Here is a 23,515-nt window from a genome sequence, read left to right as displayed (position 1 = left end):
ATCCTCCCAATGGTCCATCATCACTCATCCTCTGTCTCATTGTATGCAAATTACCAATCATTGCAAGAAGGATTTATCTTGGTGGATGGAATCCGAGAAAATTCTTCTGGGCCGACTGTTTGTTTCTCTTCTTCCCCAGGCCATAGTGACCATGGATGCCTCCCAGATTGGGTGGGAGGGCATTTTCAGGGAAGGATTGTCCAAGGCATTTGGCCCCCTATAGAGGCCAATCTGCATATAAGTATTCTGGAACTGAGGGCAGTACTCTTAGCTCTGCAAGCCTTTCAAACTGTCCTCCCTCTAGGAATGATTACAAAGCAGTCAGACAACATGTCCATAGTCTGGTACATCAACAAGCAAGGCAGAACCATGTCTTAATCCTTTGTTGAGAACCTCTCAGAGTCTAGCAATGGGCAATATCTTCAGACCACTTTCTGGTAGCAATGCACATGCCAGGGAGCTTAAATGTGATAGCAGACAAATTGAGCAGATGCATTTTCCTGCCTCATGAGTGGTCTCTCAATCCCAGATTGACTGAAGAGATTTTCTGTCACTGGGGCCAGCCTTGCTGTGATCTGTTTGCCTCCCCCAGAACAACAAATGCAGCAGCTACTTTGCCTTGATTCCCCTCAGAGGGAGTCCCTGACAGATGCTCTCCTTCATGATTGGTCCCCAGGACTACTCTATACCTTCCCCCATTCCTCTAATACCACTTTTCATAAAGAAGACCATAAGATTGAAGAGCAAAGTGATTCTCATTGCCCCATTTTGGCCTCAACAAGTTTGGTTCCCCTTTCTTTGGCCTTACCTACTTCAATGTCCATGGACTCTGGACCCAGATCCATATCTCCTGTCCCATCCTCAGGGAGTAGTTCATCCCAGTCTGACAAATCTCAGGCTTACAGCATGGTTACTCCAGTTCCATTGATTGTCAGGTGAAATAACTTATCTTCCCCAGTTTGAGACATTTTGCTAGCTTCCCATACACTTTCACAAGGAGACTGTACCTCAGCAAATGGAAAAGATTTTCCATATGGGCACATGATCACAAACGTGATCCTTTTGTTTGAAGAGATTGTGAATTTTTTGTCTATGCTGTTTGAACAAGGAGCTTCTTCTTCTACCATCAGAATTCAGCTTGCTGCCATTTCTAATTTTCATAATGGTTTTGAAGGACAATCTTTAATTTCACATAGGTTGTGCAAAGCCTTTCTAAAGGAAACTTTAAAGTTAAAGCCTCCTTTAGGGAGCCTCTTGTTGCCTGAGATCTTACTATGGTTTTTGAATCCTTGATTCAGTTCCCCTTTGAGCCGGCTGTAACCTGTGATTTGAAGTTTCTTTCATGGAAGACCATTTTCTTAATAACTATTACATCAGCTAGGAGGATTTCAGTGATTTATGTGTTGTCTTCAAAACCTCCATACTTGATTTTTCATATGGACATGGTATCACTAAGAACCAATCCATCCTTTCTTCCAAAGGTCATATCTGAGACTAACATTAATCAAGCCATTGAATTGCCAGTGTTCTAGTGTTCTTCCCTAATTTTTCAAACAAGGTAGAATACTGCTTACATCTATTGGATGTCCGCATACAATTGCATTTTTTACCTCGACAGAACTAATGATTTTAGGAATTTGGACCAGTTATTTGTTTCCTTTTCAGGTCCCTCCATGGGTAAATCAGTTTCTAAGGTTATGTTATCTAAGTGGTTAACAGATTGCATTATATTTGTCTACAACAGGAAAAATCTCAAATTGGCAACTCCAGTTAAAGCACACGCCACAAGAGCACACGTCTGCTGTTTTTCACTCCAAACCTTCCATGGATGACATTTGTGCAGCAGTGATGTGGGCTTCTCCTCATACCTTTATTACTCATTACAAAGTGAACCTGGTCTCCAGGGAAGGAGCGTTATTTGGTTCTATGGTGCTCATAAATATCATTCCATAAGACCTCCCAAGATTCAAGGTAGCTCGGGACTCTGTCTCATCTGTCAGGGATAAATGAAGATTGACAACAACATCAGATAAAGAAGTTATGTTCTCACCATACCATTCCATCTGTGTTGCCTATCTTCATTTAACCTTGACACCCCACCCTCCTTCCCCCTCCTTTAGACTCCTTGAGGAAGTGACCATAGTCATGGCTATTTGCTTCCTCATGTATGACCTTGGACGTAGCCTCTTCAGTGTTTATACTATTACCTTTACCTAATTTGTTATAGCTGCTAACTCAATCTGAGGTAATTTAGAGAGATACATTCTGGGTAGTAATTGGTTCAGGGGTTTTTGGCTTGCATGAGCTGTTGTAATGGCCGAGATGGTTCCGAGACTCGGAACTGAGTCTCATCTGTCAAGGATAAATGAAGGTTAACAATTTCTCAAATTTGGATATAGCCTCTGAGTTAATAGTAGTACTAGCAAAGGGTTACACTTTTGTTCCATCAGCACGAGCGGACATAGCGACCGTTAAGATTGATTTAAAAATGTTTGCAAGAAAACTGAATTTACGTGTACTAATGGATAACACTGTTATAATGAGACACCCATATAGTATACCTAGTACATATAATCCACCATTACATCCTGTTTTGAGTTTGTTTGAACAAATCTGTGAACTGGATATAAGAAACAGTTTGCAAAACATGAAGGGAAACAGAGGAAAATTGAATGTTAACAAAAATGAGTTATTCTGACTAAAATTACTCAGGGAAGCACTGGTACGGGTAATGCAACCTGATAAGGGAGGGGGGCTGGTGATTATGGACACTTTGGATTACTCTGAGAGGATGCAAAAAATGATAAATAGTGACACATACATAGAAGTGTTAAGAAACAAAACAAGTTAAATCTCGCTTATGCAAGAATAAGGACATTCCTATATATGTTTTTGGAAGCAAGAATAGAAGTGAACTTATTTAACTATTTATCAATGTTGGCACCAAAAATAACTTGCCTATTCTGCATCCTGAAAATCCATAAAAGCCTACAAGACCCCCCAATGTGTCCCCTAGTAGATGCTAGGGACAGTATTACATATGCTTGTTCAAAGGTGGCGGATGAAATTTTAAAGAAGCATGTAGTGTTAGAGGGACAGATATGTAAAGATTCTTGGTCTTTCCTTATAGATATCAACAAAATACCTTTTAATGCGAAATATAATTTTTTGACTATAGATGTTAGGAATCTTTACCCTTCCATCCCCCAAGACCAGGGTTTAGATCGTACCCTTTCCTTACTTAAGGACAGGGCAGTCCCACATGATGAACTAAGGCTAGTGGAAGATTTGTTGGATAAAGTCCTATCCTACAACTTTATTACTTTCAACAGCAAATACTACCAACAAAAGGTAGGGGTAACCATGGGTTCACCATGTGGGGCTAGTTTTGCCAACCTGGTCATGGCTCATTGGGAAAGAGAATGTTTACTATCAGGTACACAGTGGCAGGCAAGAATAAAATATTATACAAGATTTTTGGATGATATTTTTATTTTGTTTGAAGGAGAAGAAATGGATGCACAGGAATTTATAGCATATTTAAACTCAACCACTGATTTTTTGAGATTTACTTCGACATTCTCTAAGGATAATATATCCTACCTGGATGTACAGCTTAAGAAAGATGGAATTAATAATTGTTTTACATCACAAATCTTTTGTAAGCCTACATACTCTAACACATTTCTTCATTTCACAAGTAATCATCCATTATCACAAAAGAGATCAGTAGTCAAAGGCCAATTAGTAAGAGCAGCCAGAATGACCTCTAGGCTGGATATGTTTCTGAGGGAATGTGGTTTTTTTGCGCCAGTTATTTTTACAAAGGGGTTACCCTACATCATTATTGCAAGACTTAGTAGAGGAAATACAAAGTAAAAGGGATGCAGGAATTTATCCTCCACTCTTGACAGGGGTAAGCATTACTCAGGATACTATACCAGCGAGGACGAGGGAGTACAACCCTTGTAGCTTTATTTTTCAATACAGTATCAATGCAAAGGAGATAGTTATGCTTATAAAGAAAAACTGGGGCATAATTATGCAAGACACACTATTATGCGACAAACTGGAAAATCAACCAGGTTTTATTTTTAAGGGGGCCGCTAACCTTAAACAAATTTTAGAAGGAAAAAAACAGCCATTTTCAGTGAAGAAAGGCATGTTTAAATGCCAGATGTGTAATTACTGTAAATATATAGATGTGGGTGCAAGTTTTGAACTTAGAGGCAGGAAATTTACAACTAATTATAAGTTTGACTGCCAAAGTAAGCAACTAGTATATCTGGCAAAGTATTTGAAATGCCCAGCCTTCTACGTTGGTAAAACCGACAGAAGACTGAGGGAACAGATCTATGAACATGTATATAGTATAAGTAGAAATAAATTAGAAAAAGTCCTGGCCAGACACATAAATGAACAAGTAGATCATAAATTTGTTTTCAGAGTCATAGATCACATCCCTTATGATTTGAGAGGAGGACTATGTACATTGAGATTATTAAGATTGGAATTATTGTGGCAATTAAGGTTAGACGCTACCCATTTTCCAGGTATTAATGAGATATCTTCTTTGGCCTGCATTTTAAAACTCAGGAACTTAGCACGCTGATTAAAGAAAATTATCGAGTGAAATATCAGAATTTTTAATGGAATTTTAACTTTTGTTTTAAAGTTTTCTCTCCCTCCTTGGTACATGTTTTAGATATAATATATAATTTATGAGTTTATGGAACATCTCTGATTTGTATACAGGTTATAGGTTAATATAAATAATTTTAAATGAATCATTTAATACATAACTAAAATATGTTTTATTAAAATTCGATAGTTGAAATCATTTTTTAAATATTTTAGTACGTTTACATCATATATTTTTGGGTATTGTGTTACATTTTTGTACTCCATTTGGGGACAAATACAGACATAAGGTATTATACAAACTTGGACAAGTTGTTGGTAATAAGACCTTGAGGGTTAAGTGGTAAATCAATTAAGGAAGTTTAATTCAATAATCAAGTATCCAATGGGCTTGGATTTGTAAATCACATGTTTTTTTAAAAAATGGATTTAAACTTCATTGACTGTTTGATACTTTTATCTGAAGAAGTTCTTTGTATTGTAAGGAGAATGAAAAGTGAGTGTACTGTTATTGCTTAAGTAAACTACAATTACATTAAGATCGGGTATCTTGGATTTTTGTGTGCTGGACTGCCTAGAATCAGTGATTTTGTTGGACAAGGATAAATGAAGATCGACAACATGAATGGAATGTTATGGTGAGTACATAACATCTTTATTTGTTTCATTTATCTCTGTCTCTTGACTTATTACACTTTCATATTCACCAATTTTCACTCCCAAAATCTTTATTTCCTTTCTTGTGAAATATATTGCATTTATTGCTTTTTCTCACCAAATCCCTTACACTTCATTTTGTTTAACTGCAGACCAACTTTTTAACAGATTTTCAGTCCTTATTACAATCTTGCTTATCCATCTCTTGTTTTTTGTTATTAGAACAAAATCATTTATATATGTCATACATATATCCTTTTTTTAAACACGAAACATCTTTACTAAACCATCACTTAAGACATAAGCAATCATACATTCATATAAATAAAAACAAACCACACAGACACAATCCTAGTTGCAAGCATTTTACATCACAAACCATACTGACACACTCCCAGTTGCAAACATTATACATCACGTATAATCTACCCAATCATTTTCAGTCAGACATTACATAGCTCATTTAAGTCCTGCCTTCTTGTAAACCTCATTTCTCCCTTGTATGTATTGTTCCCACAGTTCCAGTTTTTCCTCTGTAGTTTGCTCCTACCCTTTTCTAAAGATTTCAGTTCCAGTTATTTTATCTCTGTTGCTATATTTACTGCTTCTAATACAGTTGGTTTAGATTTTGATTTTCTAATAATTGCTTTTTTGGCAGTCACCATAATTAGACACAGCAAGGCTTAACATGTCTAGGCAATTCCAATTCTGTATCACAGCTCAGAAAAATCATCTCCCTCGTCACAACAATCTGCCCACCCAGCATCTCCGACATTGGTAATGTAACATCTCATTCCATGTGCCATCTTGCTTACCTCATTTTATACATACATGTCTGTACATCTACATTCATTTCTAATAAAATAAGCACATAGTCATTGGGCATGCATGCTTTATTCCTCTCTTAATGCTTATTTTTGCTGATCCATCAGTTTATCATAATTGTACCCATATATTTTATAACATTTCATTATTGTATTAATATTTTTCTCCTATACCATATTTCTGTAAAATCTGCCACGCTGCTTCATGACTCACACCATCAAAGGATTTAGCTATGTCATATGCCATATGTCATATGCTATGTAATAGTCTTACTACTTTTCATTCAGTGTCATGTATTTCACTATAATTGACATTTCTTGTACCACTCTTCCTTTCATACCATAGGACTCTTCTTCTACCACCTTATATAATACTTCTTTCATCCTTTTTTGTAAAATGTTCATATTTTATAGACACTATTCTCAAGTGTTACAGGCCTCCATTTATTATATATAGTTTCTTACATTCTTTTTCCGTATAAATTTTATCACTACACCAAAGGTCTTCTTCCATTATACCTTCCCTCATCCTTTCATTTAATATTTTTTAAAAACTTCTCTTTCATCTTTACTTATTTAAATATAATGCTCATAGCTTATACCATCCAGTCCTGGAGATGATTCATTCTTCCCTTTTTTACCACATTTTTTTATTTATTATATTGTTTATTCTATTGTTATATAGTTTTCTAAAAATGTCTTTACTTTTTCAGATATTTTCCATTTTTAATTCTTCTTGCCCATCCATTTCCTCTTTTTCATACATTTTCTACAAAACTCTCCACCATCTCCATAATATTTTCTTGTTTGTAGTTTATATTTCCTTTGCCATTTAAAATAGCACCCAGCCTTCCTTCTCTCATTTTTACTTTTTTTACGAAATATGGAGAACCTCTTGTTTCTTTCCTTTCCAAAAATCTTTCCTTATATAACATAATTTTTACTGTTTCTGTATTTCAGACATCTGTTTTTCTTTTTCCCTTATTTTACTTCCTTGTGCTATATTTTTCTCATAATTCTGTAAAGTATCTTTATATTTCATTTTACTTTTATTCTTCTTTCCTCTTCTATATATATAGTTTTATAAATCTGCTTATACATTGTCCACTAGTGTTCAGTTTTTATAAAATGGTCTCATTAACTTACGATCTTTCCATGATATTTCTTTATCTCCCTATTGCAGGCCATAACTGCTCTATGATTTGAAAACTCTTCCATCTTTCCTCCCTTTTTTAATTTCTCCAAATCTTTTTAGTTTCTAATACCATGATGGGAATGGACCCCATTCCTAAGTCAAAGTATGATTAAAGTTCATGAAATTAATATTGTTTTAATCCTTGAGGTCAGCCAAAAGTGATTTTCACAGCACCTGCAATGGGCCTAGTAATGACTTCTTCTGCAATTTGTATGGGGTTAGATGTATTTGTAACATATCTAAATATGATTTTAGATTCTTTTTTATAAGACCTATTGCTTCTACTTCTATTGGAACTGTCTGGGTATCTTTCTTCCACATTGCTCTTGTTTCTGCATGCAGATCTTGATATTTTATGACATTGTGTCTCTCTGTACGCATGACACTGTAGTCACTGGATGTAGTGATTTCAGTGATCAATGCTACTTTTGTCTTCTTTTCATGGACCACTATATCTGGTTTTCTCACGTCTATCTTTTGAACTGTTGGTAATGAGTGATCCCATGTAATGCAGACTTCATCATTTTCTATTATGCTTTATAGCTCATGTTTCCAGTGTTTTTCAGCCACTTCAATACCATAATGTTTGCACAATCCCCAGTGCAACAGTTTTGCCACATTATTATGCCTTTCAGTTTACAGTCCTTTGTCCGATAGTATGTCACAATCAGTAATGAGGTGTGCGACTATTTCCAATTCTGTTTTACAAAACCTACATTTGCCTGTTTCTCCCACATGTTCAATGGACGTTGTAAACCAACATATATGTAGCCCACTATCTTTGGCTGCCAAAATTAACCTTTCATCTTTTGGTTTGTATTGCCTCTCCTTAATCATTCCTGTGCTTGATCCTGATCAACATGAGGGGTGGGAGCAGGAGCATTCCCTATTAGAGGAGAGATATGAATAGAGCAAAGACTTGAAAGAAGAAAGATGTTGTGTAGTACGGATATGGGGACAGATATATGACTATAAACTCTATCAGCATCAATTCCCATGTATAGTTTATATGTCATCGGACGGCAAATTATTGGTCTATAATTTTTAGGATAGCTTGCAGGTTCACTCTTAAGTAGGAGCATTGTTTTTCATGTTGTTAAGCAGGTTGGTGTCTGTTCGGGGTATGCATATAAATAGTTCTTACTCATGGCTAAATCTTCGTGCAAAGATGTTAATACTTTCAACCAAAAGTTAGGTACTGCATCTGGGCCTGGAGTTTTCCATTTAGAGGCTTTTCTTAACTTTGTTTCAATCTCTCTGGCTGTTACTTCATCCCATTTCATACCCTCTACATTTAAACTTCTTATTCTTTCTTTAACTTATTGATGCTTCTCCAAAATGCATCTATTTCTTCTTTTTTTGGTGGTCTTTCAATTCCTTTTATCTTATTTACCAATTCTCTATAAAACATTTTTGGGTCATCAATAAATTGCTTATTTTATACTTTTCCTTTATATTTATATTCGTATCTTCTAAGTTTGCCCACCTGTGCTGAAATTTTTATTTTGTTATTTGCAATAGTGCATGATAGATCCTGGTCTGTTCTAATACTGTGCACTGCTTTTATCACATCTATCATTCTTAGTAGTTTGTTGATCTTTTCCCTCTTCTATAGTCTTCTAACAGTGACACTTCTTGTCTTAACTGCTTTATAGTCTTTTCTATTCGATATTTCCATGATGGTATTCGACTTCTCCCCTTCCTTTCCCTTACTACCCTGTGTTCTTGTGGTAGAACTTTATCGGTTATTAATTTAGCTGCACAGTAATATATCCTGTTTACTTCTGTTATATTGCATGGATCTCTATGAAGAGTCCTAATTACTGTGTTCATTTATTTTATCAGACTTCTGACTTTTTGGGTTTTATTAACATTCTGCAGTCTTTCTTTCATTGATCTTGATATATCTGTCTATGTTTATTAAATCAAGCAACCCTTCTCTTAGCTCATTTTCTTCCAAACTGATGTCACATTTTTTGTTTTCCAATTCCTGCAGGCATTCTATAGAAGATTCTATAGTATCTTCCTGTGGCACATCCTCTTCAATTTCATCCTGTGCCGTCATATGGGAACTCACTGGCCTATCACTCCACAACGCTGACTGCATCAGCGGTTCTGCAGTTTCCTGTTCCTTCTCTTGCTCTCTAGTTTTAAATGAATGTTTATACTGGTTTCCTGTGGAAAGCTCTAAAATATCTTCATATGGCACCTGACCAATTGCTTCCTGTTCCACTGGTTTCCCCTTAATTTGGATATCCATTACTCTATCCTGTTGTGGTGCTTTCTGAATTAGATTTTCTACACTGAATCCTTCTCTTTGCAGGTACTCCATAACCTCAGTTTCTATTTCTTTAACTTCTCCATTACTGATCTCCTTTTCTACTTTTCCTCTTTGTCTTCTTATTTTTGTATTGTGAAGTTTTCCATATCCGGATTCCTTTGCCTGTATTTCTCTTCAAATATCTTTGGTGCTACTCATTTTGTATTGGTTAGTTTTGCTTTCTCCTTTGCATAAATATTATACCATATTAAATCTCTTTTTCTTTCCCATGTCCATATTTTTTCTTCAGATGTTTTATGATCTTCCTGTTTCTCCCTACTTTGGGGACTCACTCCATGCTGCTGTGATGTAACCTATGTTAGACCTTCTACACCAAATCCTTCACTTCGCAGGCGCTCCATAACTTCAACTTCTATTTTATTAACTTCTACTTTGCTTATCTTCTTTTGTACGTTCCATCTTTGTGATATTATTTTTTATTGTAAAATTTTCCATATCCTGATGCCTTTGCCTGTATTTCTCTTTGAATATCTTTGGGGCTGCCTTCTTTACATTGATTAATTTGGATTTCTCCTTTGCATATATACTGCACCATATGAAATTTCTTTTTCTTTTCCATGTCCATATTTCTTTTTTATACTTTTCAAATAACTCTTGGTTTTGTTGCTTCCTCAGATGCTTCTTTTTCCAAACAGATCAAGGTTTCTTGAGCTACATACTGTTTTCCACAAATCTGTTGTATTAATGAACACACATTTTTCTATGCGGAAGTATTTTTCTTTCCTCTAATTTCTCTCTTAATCATTTTGTATATCTTGTGTCTGGAATTTCTGGGCTTTTTGCATAAGAGTAACAATACATAATTTCTTTCTTATCCTGAACAGTCCACTTTATCGTCTTTATGGCTCTTCCTTGGCTTTTCAGTTTTTGTAACTTTTGTGGACTGCTACTTCCTTCTACAGTTGGGGTTGGGGCATCACCCCCCTGGGCCTGGCCTGGCCCCATTATAATAATGTTTCCATATTTTGAGGATTCTACACTGTCATCTTTTCCAGTCCTGGCATCAGTGTGCCTACCAAGAGTGGGCAGTTTTTTATCCTGGGTCTTGTGTTCCCAGCTGTCTTTTTTAATTTTTGACCTACTACTGTCCATGATATATGCTATAAAAATGCAGTCTATATATCAGTGTCACCTTGGTGAGATTTTGTGAAAACACGGTCTACCTTGTGAAGGTACTCACCAAGACTTGAAGATGAGTTAAATTTCAGCACTGCTACTCTCCTTTGCATGTGATATGTAATGTGAGAAAGAGAAAGAGACAAAAATGGCTAAGATTAATAGTGATCTATGTGTATGCTAATATGACAGAGAGAAAAAGTCTGTTTCAAGACAAAAATATGTTAGTCTGTATGTCAGTAGAGACAGTAGCATTTAACTGTAACCTGAGGGAAGAAAAAAAGAAAATAACACAATATTAAGATGTTAAGGAAATTAATAAAAGTGAGGACTTAAAAATGGGAAAGAATACAGACTGGGCATATAAAAGTAGAATTTTTAAGACTGAAATTGATTATAATTTCCTCTAAATACATGAAAGAAATAACAAAGGAAGTCACCACTGCTCTTCTGTCTTACCTTTAACCCTTTAAACTGTCTACTTAACAGACTAGGCCATGGCTGTAATTTCGTTCCTAGGAAACAACAAAGTGTAAAGACTTCACATGTTTTCTTTGTTGATGATTTAAAATTGTATAGCTCATCAGGCGAGGAACTGAAAGCACAACTGCAAGTAGTGAAAACTTTTTCAGATGATATAAGAATGTCATTTGGTCTTGATAAATGTGCAAAAGCAACCTGTAAAGCAGGAAAACTGCAGCACCAAGAAAACATCAGTTTGGGACAAAAGAACTTGAGCAAGAGGGTGTGTATAAATATTTGGGAATTGATGAAGGATCAACAATCAAACATGAACAAATGCAAATAAAACTTAGTAAGGAATATTTTAGAAGACTTAAATTAATCCTGAAAGCAACATTGACATCTAGGAACAAAATCCAAGCTATAAACCTATTTGTTCTTCCTGTGCTAACTTACAGTTTTGGAGTGATTGACTGGCCCCAAAATGTGTTGGATAGATTAGACAGGAAAACAAGAAGGATGCTTCATGCTCACCAAGTGATTTATAAAAATCAGTGCATACCAAGAGGGTCTATATTAAAACATCAAAGTTTCAAAGCTTCAAATGTTCTAATATTGACCCCTATTCAGCGAAAGCTGAAAACATTGAACATCCAAAACAGCTAATTTTTTCCTAGGGAAAAAATTTGCTGTTCCAAAACACATATACACAACACAAGTACACCAAACAAACAGCAATCCACACACATACACCTAAAATGTTACACCTAACCCTACACTAAACTATACACACACCACTAACTATCCATTTACCTTAACCCAAACCTTAAGGTCCATCACTATCGCACACTCACCTCACCCGCGCCCTAACCCTAACTCACCTACCCTGCCCTAACCCTCACATCCACACAATCGCACACTTACCTGACCTGCGCCCTAACCCTAACTCACCTAACCCGCCCTAACCCTCACATCCACACAATCGCACACTTACCTGACCCGTGCCCTAACCCTAACTCACCTAATCCGCTCTAACCCTCATGTCTATACAATCGCACACATACCTAACCCACACCCTAACTAACCTAACCCACCCTCTATCGCACACTTACCTGAACCTGACCTGTAACTTTCCACCACAGCGCTGAAAATGCTGAAGCAACAGAAACAGACAAGTGAATTCTTTCCCTAGGAAAAAATTTGGTTTTCTGTTGCTTCAATATTTTCAGCTTTCGCTGAATAGGGGTCGATATTAGAACATTCGAACTTTCGAAACTTTGATGTTCTAATATAGACCCTATCAAGATTATATAGTCTCCATTCCGAAGGAGGTATGGGCCTCCTTGAAATTGATTACATGTATAGATCTGCAGTCATGGAATTTCACACATATCTGCTGACCTCACAAGACCCAAACATAATGAAAGTTTTGAAACACGAGGATAATAAATCTAAGATAACTTCTCTGCTTAGTCTAGCAGAAGCATATCAGCATCAAGCAGGAATGGAAATCAAACCAGAAGTAGATAAAAATAAGGCAGCATATAGTGACAGGGATAAAACAACTGGAATCTTAAGAAAAGGGAAGGAGCAAACTACATATGAAAAAATGGGAATTGTGAGAACAATGTATGCAGAGTAGGAATGAGGTTTAAGAGGCAGGATTTGAATGAGCTATGTAATGCTTAACTGACAATAACTGGATGTTTTTAAGTGATGCATAATGTTTACATCTACAGTTGTTTCAATGGTGTCTGTGATGTAAACTGTTTACATTTTGTATATTTTTCATTTATATAAGTGTAAGATTGCCTTTGTCATATGTATACATTTAATAAAGATATTTGAAAAAAAATCAGGCAGCAACTGAATGTGCCAAAAAATAAAAGAAAGAATATAAAGTGAAGGATCAAATAAGAAGGCAAGAAATGTGGAAGATGCATAAATATAGTTGCAAGTATAGAAAACCTATGGAAGAACCTCATGTTGATAAGCAACGAACACAGGAATGGTTAAGGAGAGGCAAATTCAAACCAAGAAAAGAAAGGTTAATATTAGCGGCCCAAGATAGTGGGCTGCGTACACATTGGTTTATACAGTCCATTGAACATGTGGGAGAAACAGACAATTGTAGTTTTGTAAAACTGAATTGGAAACAATTGCACACCTTGTTGCTGATTGTGATATACTAATGGTAGAAGGACTGTATACTGAAAGGCATAATAATGTGGCAAGACTGTTGCACTGGGGATTGTGCAAACATTATAGTATTGTAGTGGCTGAAAAACACTGGAAATATGAGCCACAAAGCATCATAGAAAATTATGAAGTCTACATCACATGGATTACCAATAGTTCAAAAGATAGATGCTAGAAAGCCATATTTAGTGGTCCAAGGAAAGAAGACAAGAGTACCATTGATCATTGAAATCACCACACCCAGTGACTACAGTGTCTTGCGTACAGAGAGACACAAAGTCATAAAATATCAGGATCTGCAGGCAGAAATTAGAGCAATGTGGAAGAAAGATACCCAGACAGTTCCAATAGTAGTAGGAGCAACGGGTCTTATAAAAAAGAATTTAAATTGTATTTAGATATGTTACCAATACATGTAACTCCATACCACTGGAGAAGGAGTCATTACTGGGCACATTGTGGGTGCTGCGAAGAGCACTTTTGACTAACATCAAAGATTGAAACAATACTAATTTCATGAACTTTAATCATACTTTGACTTAGGAATGGGTCCATTCCCATCATGGTATTAGAAACCCAAAAGACTTGGAGAAATTAAAAAATGGAAAATACATATCACTAGCCTTCCTGGTGCAATACTTGTTACATCTAAAATTCTCTTCTCTTTTTTTTTTGCAAGAATTCATATTCCAGAATATGTCTCATTTCCCACAGATGAAACAATTACTGCATGCTATCTGTATTTTTTCCCTTTTCTTGTTTGTTGTATATTGTAATAGCAAGAAAAAAACATCCATTCCACCTCCACTAAACTTCTTATATAAGTTCTAATGCTCTTCACATTTAATGCTAAAATTCCTATCTTACCCTTTCCCTTTTTTGTAAGAGTTTGACTTCCAGATCTTATTTTTTGTTTCCTTCTTCTAAGTTTCCCACCAGTTGATTTTTCATCATCTTGTTCTTGTTCTGCTCCTGTGTCCATTTCTCCCACTTTGCTTTCTAAAACTGCAAATCTGCTCTCTTATTGTATATTAGTAACATCATGTTGAACTATTTCTTCTCTAATTTCATTGTCTAGACTTTCTAATGTAGCCCATCCCCATACCAGCTTCTCTTTCAACATCTTCTGCAGTAACATTTCCTGCTGTTTGTCTTTCTTCTGAGCTTTCCTCTTCATCTACTCTTTCCTTTCCTAATATGGGACAGTCAAACCAGAAGTGTCCAAATTGTTTACATTTTCTACAAACAAGCTTACAGTTTTTTGCTTTATGTCCCCCCCTCCTCCTCGCATTGCTGACACAATTTTTTATTACAGTTTTGTACTAAATGATTTTCACCCCCAGAGTACTAACATGCTTTAGGTTAGCCCCAGTACCTAAAAAAATCTTCTCTTACCATTCACAACAATTGTGTTTGAAATACGTTGAATTTTCTAATCTTTAACATCCATTGTTGTCCACACTTCCCAAGCCCAAGTCCATACATTTCTTTCATCATATATTTTTAAACTTTATGTAATTTAGTTTGTTTGTTCTTCTTTCAGCTTTTCCCGGTTAGGGGTAGTACATAGTCAAAAAACAGTGTTAACTTATACTCATCCATATCTCACATTTTTTTCTTTTTTAGTTGTAGTCACAAGCTCTAAAATAAATTGTCTTTCAATTGTTATATCATATTTCATTTTTCAGTCACAATCATAATTTTATAGCAAATTAAAGCTTTCAAATTCACTTCCCAAAAAATTTCAGCTGACAACTTAATTAATGCTCTTACATTTTTAATGCCAAGCTCTAGTGGCAAAATCATACAGTCCATAATGTCGCACCTGTTCATACTGTCATTGTTTTTGCTTTTTATTCTTAACACTGGGTGTCTTTTCTGTGGCTGTTGGGAAACTATGAATCTTTATACCCACTCAGTTCCTTTCTTCTTTGCCTTGCTACATCTGCATAATTTCTTCTTTTTTGTGACAAAAAACCCTGTTGCAGAGGTAAACCCCTAACACTTGTTACTTCTCCAGCAGAGAATGCCTCTTGTGCTTTAGCTTTGCCAACTGTTACTTTTGTTTTCAACCACCTTCTCCTATAAAACTGACTCCAACATGCCACTCCATCATGTTTCCTCTCCTTCCTTTGGCTCTGCCTGGTACTACAACTCTACTAGTACTTGTTTCTCTATTCCCCCAATTTCTAACTCTGTAACAATTATTTTGTCTCCTTCTCCTTCCTTCAGTAAGTTTTCTCCTGTTCCTGTCTCCATTTGTGCTACACTATTCTCCATCTTGGAATTCCCAGAACTTCAGCAGCATCATATGGCACCACCTAGCAGCTCCAAAGAGTACTTCACTTCCTCTCATCCTAACAGTAGAGGAAGCTCCACTGAGCCCTGGCCAAATGTTCTTTGTCAATATAAATACCATCCTGGGTTTCCCCTGGAAAGAGGCCATTGGCCTAGAGAGAATAACCTGGCCAACAAAATGTAAATAAATACATAAATTAATACAATAGAATTAAAAATAAAATAAATAAATACATAAACTGTAAAGTTTAGTATTATTGCTTGAGGCCTGGGAAATAACTGTAATTGGTTTTGATGTGGATGAGTCCATTATACTAATCAGCAAACATTGTACAACTAAATAAATTATAATAATATATCAAAATAAAGTATTGTTAGCACAGGATGAATGTTATTGCAAGATGAACTCAGGGATTCAGAAAGAACCCCAGCACTCAAAGTAAGGGCTGATGTAAAAAGGCTTCATTTCTGCAATTCAGAGACACATTAGTCACAATTCCCTTATTATCACCTAATTTGCATGCTTCTGTAGCACTGTTAACTATAGCAAGTACAGAGCAGCACTTTCCTTTGGTAGTTAACACTGGTAGCTGACACATCATGTTAGCATAGGTGCCCTCTTATTGCTTGTTCTTTGAGTTGCTTTTTAAACCTTATTTTGTTACTCATTTTATAATCCATCTCTTCGAAATGGGTCATGTAGGATTAGGGTTGCCAGACGTGTTTTTTGAGTGGGACTACCCTGGGATCAACAGCCTGATCCTGAGCTCCACACTGCTGGTTAAAATCCCAGCAAAACAGCCTCCACTTGTTTTTTTTTATTGGCCTGTATGCCGGTATACGAGCCAATCAAAAAAATGTCATAGCGGAGCCACTTCTGTTTAATGAGGAACTACTTGATGTTCCGCATTGAACAGAAGAGGCTCTGCTGTGCAATTTTTTTTTGATTGGCTTGTAGACAGGCCAATCAAAAATCGCAAAATTGAGCTACTTTTGTTTAATGCGGAACTGCATGATATTCCACATTAAAGATCTTTTTTTTTAGTCTTCACTTAGCTTGAAGGACTTTCTTTTTTTGTCCCTACCTGTCCCTTTACAGATCTGGCAACACAGTGTAGGATTTACCCAGTCCATAAGCAATGCTTAACTAATGAGGGTCTTGGATTTCTTTGAAACAGTCACCAAGGCCATTGACAAGGGGAAGGTGGTTCACACAGCCTACCTGGACCTCACAAAAGCCTTCGATACAATACCCCACTCGGACATTATAGATAAGCTCACCGGCTTAAATATAAGCCCCTATGTCACTAGATGGATTGCAAACTGGCTCAAGGACAGAACACACATGGTTAGAATTGCTGGAGCCATGTCAGACTCCCAACCAGTTACAAGTGGCGTCCCACAAGGCTCAGTCCTGGGACCTCTTTTGTTCGGTATATATTTCTCGGAGGTACTGGCCAACACAGAAGGACTGTGGCTGACCAAGTTTGCAGATGACTGCAAACGGCGCCATAATCGACTCTCCAGCTGACAAAAGCATCCTACAAATGGGCCTCATAAAAACAGACAACTGGTGCCAGAGCCATGGCCTCAAGCTAAACACCAAAAAGTGTATAGTCATCCCCTTTGGCAAAAACAAAGTGCCCACAAATTACCACATAGGTGGTAATCCACTAAACTGGAAGAAGTAATTAGGGACCTGGGGACCCAAGTTGATAGCAATCTCTCATTTGACAACCACGTGGCCAAAGTGGTTAGAAAAACATTTTATATAGCCCACCTAATCATGAAGGGATTCACATCTAGATCAGGGGAGGTCATAGTGCCTCTTTACTCATCCCTCATCAGGCCCATAATTGAAAATGCACTGAAATTCAGTTCCTTGAAAGTGCAATGAAACTCACATTTCTTGAAAATGCAATGAAACTGATATTCCTTGAAAATGCACTTCTGATTGTCTCGAGGATTTAGACTCTTGTCTTCTGTAACTAAGGTACAGGGTTTGAGCGTGAGCAAGTTAATTAATTCAACTGCCAGCCCTAAACAGGGCATTTCTTACACACACACACACACACACACACACACACACACACACACACACACACATGCACCTGAAGGAATGGGCTTACTTGCTTCTATCACAGATGTTTGAATTCCATGCGAAAAGCAGGTTCATGGCAACAGTAGGTCTCTCTCAGGGATGGTTGAAGCAGCATGAAAGGAAATGTTAAGCATGCATACGTCATACCATACATGCATGCACAGACACAGAGTGTGCCTTAAAGGGAACGTTCCAATGTTTAAGCATGTGTGTCAATGCATGCACAGTGCTTCCTTAAAGAAGAAATGTAATGTGTTTTTTTCAATTGATTTAATTAAAAATATGAAATGTTGTGGTATCCCCCGCTAGTGGGCCCTAAGCAAATGTCCAGGTTGCCTAGTGCTGGATCGGGGTGTGTGTGTGTGTGTGTGTGTGTGTGTGTGTGTGTGTGTGTGTGGGTGTGTGTGTGTGTGTGTGTCTGTATGTATGTGTGTGAGTGTGTTTGAGGGTGGGTGTTGCAGGGGTAGAGTTAACCAATACAAAGGTATCTTGAAAGTTTAAGTTGTAAAAGTATTGTTTTCTGATTCTTTCAGAACATTTAATATGTGAGTTTACCCTGCTGCATTTATTTTCAAGTTTTAGTGGCCACGTCATATGATTGCCTCTCTGTAGAGGAAAAGCACTTGCACATTTGATGCAGTTTGGATAACAATACAGAAGAACAGAAACTTATATTTTATTCAGTGAAATGCATTAAAACAGATGTTCAGTTTAATAGTGCTATGGATGGATCAAGAATGGTAAAGTTTATACTTAAACTTTAAAACAATGGACCTTAAATATTTTAAACAAACTAAACTGTTTACAGAAAATGGTGATAGATAAAGTTGTAATTATCTTGGAACTATCAGTAATGTATCAATTTACCTTTTGTTTTGTGTATTTATGTATTAAATGACATCTCTGCTTTTCTGGCTTGCAGACTTAAGAACCTGTTACAAGATTATCAAACGGTTGTGAACAATATACCTGCCCTGCTGCAACCTCTTATGAAACCCTTCATTGGAAGAGTAGAAGATGCTCTTACACCTGGGCTGATGATGCTAACATGGACATCATTAAATATTGATAAATGTATGTTTAAGTCACCATCAAACTAAAAATAGCTTAGTATTCTTTACATGTATTTGCCCTTAATGTGAAATAAAAATCTGTATACATTAGTTCTGATTCTGTACCATTTTAACAATACTTTTTTTTTTCTTCACAAATATATGTTTCAAAGTGTTACATGAGAAGTTAAACGTGGTACCAAATCATAATATGCAGGATTATTAGTCATTAATCGTAACATGGACGTTATTTGTTTGAGACATGAATGTCAGGAAAATCACTTTGACTGCAAAGCTTGAACCTTGACATCCATATCAAGTACATATACATTTCCAGGTTATGATTGGAAAGGCCTGATCATAATGCTTTGTACTGCTTTACCTGCTCCCATGTACTACAAAAGTTAGATAAAAAAAGTTTAGTAGCAGTAGGTGTTTTACAGCTTAGAAAGCTATAACACAATAAGTGCAGCCATGCATTAACCAGTCACTCAAGAAGAGTACTGGAAGTCTAGTGAAAGCTTCATTTGGAATTTAAAAAAAGCCTAAATGAACTATTTAGTTGGCTTAATGGCTTCCTGCTGCTCTTCTGCTGTGGCCACTGAGCACTGCTAAGCACTAAGAAGATGTTTAACAATTGTTAAACACCTTTCTGATGTCAGAATAGTACTTAAAATCCTGTCCTTTCACTTATTTCAGAGCATAATTGTGGTGCTCCATGCACTACAAGGCATTAGTATTGTAAATTAGAGCAGTACTTTATGTAGTAGGTGTTATCTGAGAACAATGCACTCATTTCCTGTGTTTCATTTCTTCTCTTTGCTACCATATGTTACTCTCTTTATTTTATCAGTTCAGTATAGAATTTTCTAAATGAAGTAGACTGTGATCAAAGGTTTGCATATCTAGCTAATGTAGGCATTTACCAAGTTTAGAGTGCTGGGAGGAAAGAAAAGCAGAAAACAGTAGTTGTATATGTTAGGAATCAAACAGCCCAGTTTATTGTTCCTATCCATCCAGCCATTGTTCAATTCTCCCATGGCTGTATATCATTCAGCCTTTCCATGCAGTCACTAATCAAGTTATCCATCCATCCATTGTTTAACTCTCCCATGTCCATCCATCATTCATCCCTTCCATACATCCATTAATCGAGCTATCCATCCATTGTTCAACTCTCCCGTGTCCATCCATCATTCATCCCTTCCATACATCCATTAATCAAACTATCCATCCATTGTTTAACTCTCCTGTGTCCATCCATCATTCATCCCTTCCATACATCCATTAATTGAGCTATCCATCCATTGTTTAACTCTCCTGTGTCCATCCATCATTCATCCCTTCCATACATCCATTAATCGAGCTATCCATCCATTGTTCAACTCTCCCGTGTCCATCCATCATTCATCCCTTCCATACATCCATTAATCGAGCTATCCATCCATTGTTTAACTCTCCTGTGTCCATCCATTGCTCATCGTTTCCATGCATCCATTAATCAAGCTATCCATCCTTCCATCCATCCATCCAAACATTGTTTGTTAATTTACATTTATAAGATCGTCTGTCCTCCCAGATTGTAGGTTTAACAAGGGCCACATTTTATGAACTGTCTAAAACAGAAATGTATAGCAGGGATCTACTTGAAATTGTTGAATTACCATATCGGCGTCTCCCATAACATCAAGACCATAACGTCACAATTACAAAACATTGAAAGTTTGATTGCTGTAACATCGTAAACGGTAAGTTTTTAATGGTGTAGTGTGTGAATGCTGTGGTATCACTTTAAGAAGTGTTGTCTTGTGGTGAAGAAACATGGCAGATCTTATATTTAATGCTGTTGGACAGTTTTCAGGTTGTATAGTGAAACTTTATAGTAAAACGATAAGTACGTTTTTATTGTTGAATCTTAGCTTTATCTTCATAAAAAAAGTTGTGTTGTTGGTTTTGAAGTGCCAAAGTGACAAGGAGATTAAGTATGTATAAGTGTTTAGCTGTTTTGTGGAGTGAATGGTGTGTATTTGTGAACATTCATTGTGGAGATTGCGGTACAGTGGGGATTGGGAAATTTACCTTTTCCCCACAGTAGTGTGATCTCGGAGTTGGTATATTTAATTTGCAGGGGTATGGGGGGCGAAGGGGGGCTTGAGATGTTAAATAAAATTTGTGTTTACTTTTAGTGTTGTTTGATTTGGAGGAAGTAGTTTATACTGTATATACTGGTAAATTCTGTTGGCTGACAATAATAAAAGAGAGTGAATGATTGTATGTGTGCTCTTACACTGACGATGTTGGTGTGGAGAGGTCAAGAGAGGTCACATAGCCATGTGCTTTATAATAAAGGAGGAAGCGAAGGTTGTTCCCCTCTTCCATTTTTAGCCAGATTGATTGCCTTCATGTGTGTTTATTTTCCTTTGTAATGTATGTCTAACCCCCACTTTCTTACCCTTAAGATGATACCGCCAACAGGTTATGGGCCCAGGAGGGAAGTAGGAAGCTGATGGCATAGACTATATTTCAAAGGAGATGAGAAGAATTACGAGTTTTGGGAGACAAAGTTTCTGGGACATCTGCGCTTGCTAGGGATGAAAGACGCCATTTTGCGAAATGTGCAGCAGGACACAGAGGATGATGAGAATGAGGACGAAGGCGACGATGATGCTGAGAAAAATGAGGAGACATATGCAGAATTAATACAGTTCTTAGACGACAAAAGTTTGTCCCTTGTCGTGAGAGAAGCCGCAGACGACAGTAGAGAAGCACTTCAGACCCTGAGAGACCATTATGCCGGGAAAGGGAAACCATGGGTAATTAGCCTATACACTGAATTAACAAGCCTTCAGAAGGCCACCAGTGAAAGTGTCACAGACTATATTATTAGGGCTGAGACGGCCATTATGGCACTTAGAAATGCTGGGGAGAAGCTCAGTGATGAAGTAAGAATTGCAATGATTCTGAAAGGGCTGCCTGAAACTTTTAAACCATTTGCAGTCCACATCACGCAAGATGATGATAAGTTGAGCTTTGGAGAGTTCAAAACAAGGTTAGGAAGCTATAAACATACCGAGAAATTTAATGCCAATGTAAGTAATGATAATGTGATGAAAGCAAGTGGCCTTGGGGAAAAAGTAAAAGCAGAGATTATATGCTATAGCTGTGGCCAAAAGAGACACAAGGCACAAAATGCTGGAGAGAATATAAAGGCCAGAGACAGTGGTGTAGTTTGTGTAAAAACTCTAGCCACAGGGACAGTAACTGCAGATGAAAGAAGAAAGACAATGTGAAACAAGCAACTGATGCGGATGATCACATATTTGTCTTCAGAATAAATGAGCACTGAATTTGCGAATTAAAACAGAAGGGATTAATGGTGGACACTGGCGCCATGTCACACATAATTAACGACCTGAAAAAGTTTAAATACTTTGATGCAACTTTCCAACCGGGCGAACACATTGTGGAATTAGCTGATGGAACGAGAACTTGTGGGGCCGCACAGAAGAGAGGTAATGCAGCGGTATGGCTGCTAAACACAGAGGGGCGCAAAGTAAAGGTGATGATGACTTGGGCGCTGTATATCCCGACGTATCCACAAAGCATTTTCTGTTAAGGCAGCAACATCCAAGGGGGCCTCGATCAACTTTAAACAAGGCCAGGACCAACTCATCTACAAAAACGGCACCAGGTTTGACATAATTGAGTGTGATAGACTCTATTATTTAGACACATATGATGAAGAAAACGATAGCGTGATACATTACGATGCATCTCAGAGCTGTTATAACATTTAAGCATGGCATAACATTCTTGGTCACTGTCATTTTGAAGATGTGTCAAAATTAGAAAAAGTGGTAAAAGGAATGAAAATTAAAGGTAAAGCTGAGAGACGTAACCTAGATTGTGAAACCTGTACGCAAGGGAAATCTGTACAGAGCAGAAACAGAGAACCAGATGCAAGAGCAAAAACTGTGTTTAAACTAGTCCATACTGATTTGGCAGGCCCAATTTAGCCAGTAGCAAAAGATGGCTTTAAGTACACTTTAGCATTTACTGATGACTACTCGGGTGTAATATTTGTCTACTTTCTGAAAACCAAGAGTGACACAGTCAAGGGGACTGAAAAGTTTATTGCAGATTCAGTCCCTTATGGGAAGGTAAAGTGTATCAGATCAGATAATGGCACTGAGTTCATGTTGAAAGACTTTCAGTCACTATTGAGTAAAAATGTTATAAGACATGAAACGTCCGCACCTTACTCACACCATCAGAATGGGACGGCAGAGAGAAACTGGAGAACACTGTTCGAAATGGCAAGGTGTATGTTGATAGAGAATGACTTACCTAAAGAGTTGTGGACATATGCAGTAATGACTGCTGCTTTTATTCGCAACAGATGCTATAACAGGCATGTGGGGCAGACCCCATTCTTCATGCTAACAGGAAAGAAACTTGATCTTTCAAGGATGAGAGAATTTGGATCAGTGTGCTATGCATACAGACAAGATAAAAAGAAGTTAGACCCAAGATGTGATAAGGGGATCTTTGTCGGATATGATAAAAACAGCCCATCATATCTAATCTATTATCCTAACACAGGAAGGGTCCTTAGACACAGATTAGTCA

At 37.0% G+C, this 23,515-nt stretch overlaps 1 protein-coding gene across 1 annotated transcript in view; it reads left to right on the top strand.

Annotated features, from left to right (window-relative positions):
• LOC122796791 (dynein axonemal heavy chain 5-like) overlaps positions 1-23,515 on the top strand; it is a 2,204,633-nt gene that overhangs the window by 531,330 nt on the left and 1,649,788 nt on the right. Inside the window, exon 19 of the mRNA XM_044065521.1 lies at positions 18,757-18,908. Within this exon, the coding sequence (XP_043921456.1) occupies positions 18,757-18,908 (152 nt within the window). The remainder of the gene's footprint in view (positions 1-18,756; positions 18,909-23,515) is intronic.

Source organism: Protopterus annectens, chromosome 3.part0 (assembly GCF_019279795.1).
Source record: "Protopterus annectens isolate FY-2018-M chromosome 3.part0, PAN1.0, whole genome shotgun sequence".
NCBI lineage: Eukaryota > Metazoa > Chordata > Ceratodontiformes > Protopteridae > Protopterus > Protopterus annectens.
This window is presented reverse-complemented; position numbering and strand designations above follow the sequence as displayed.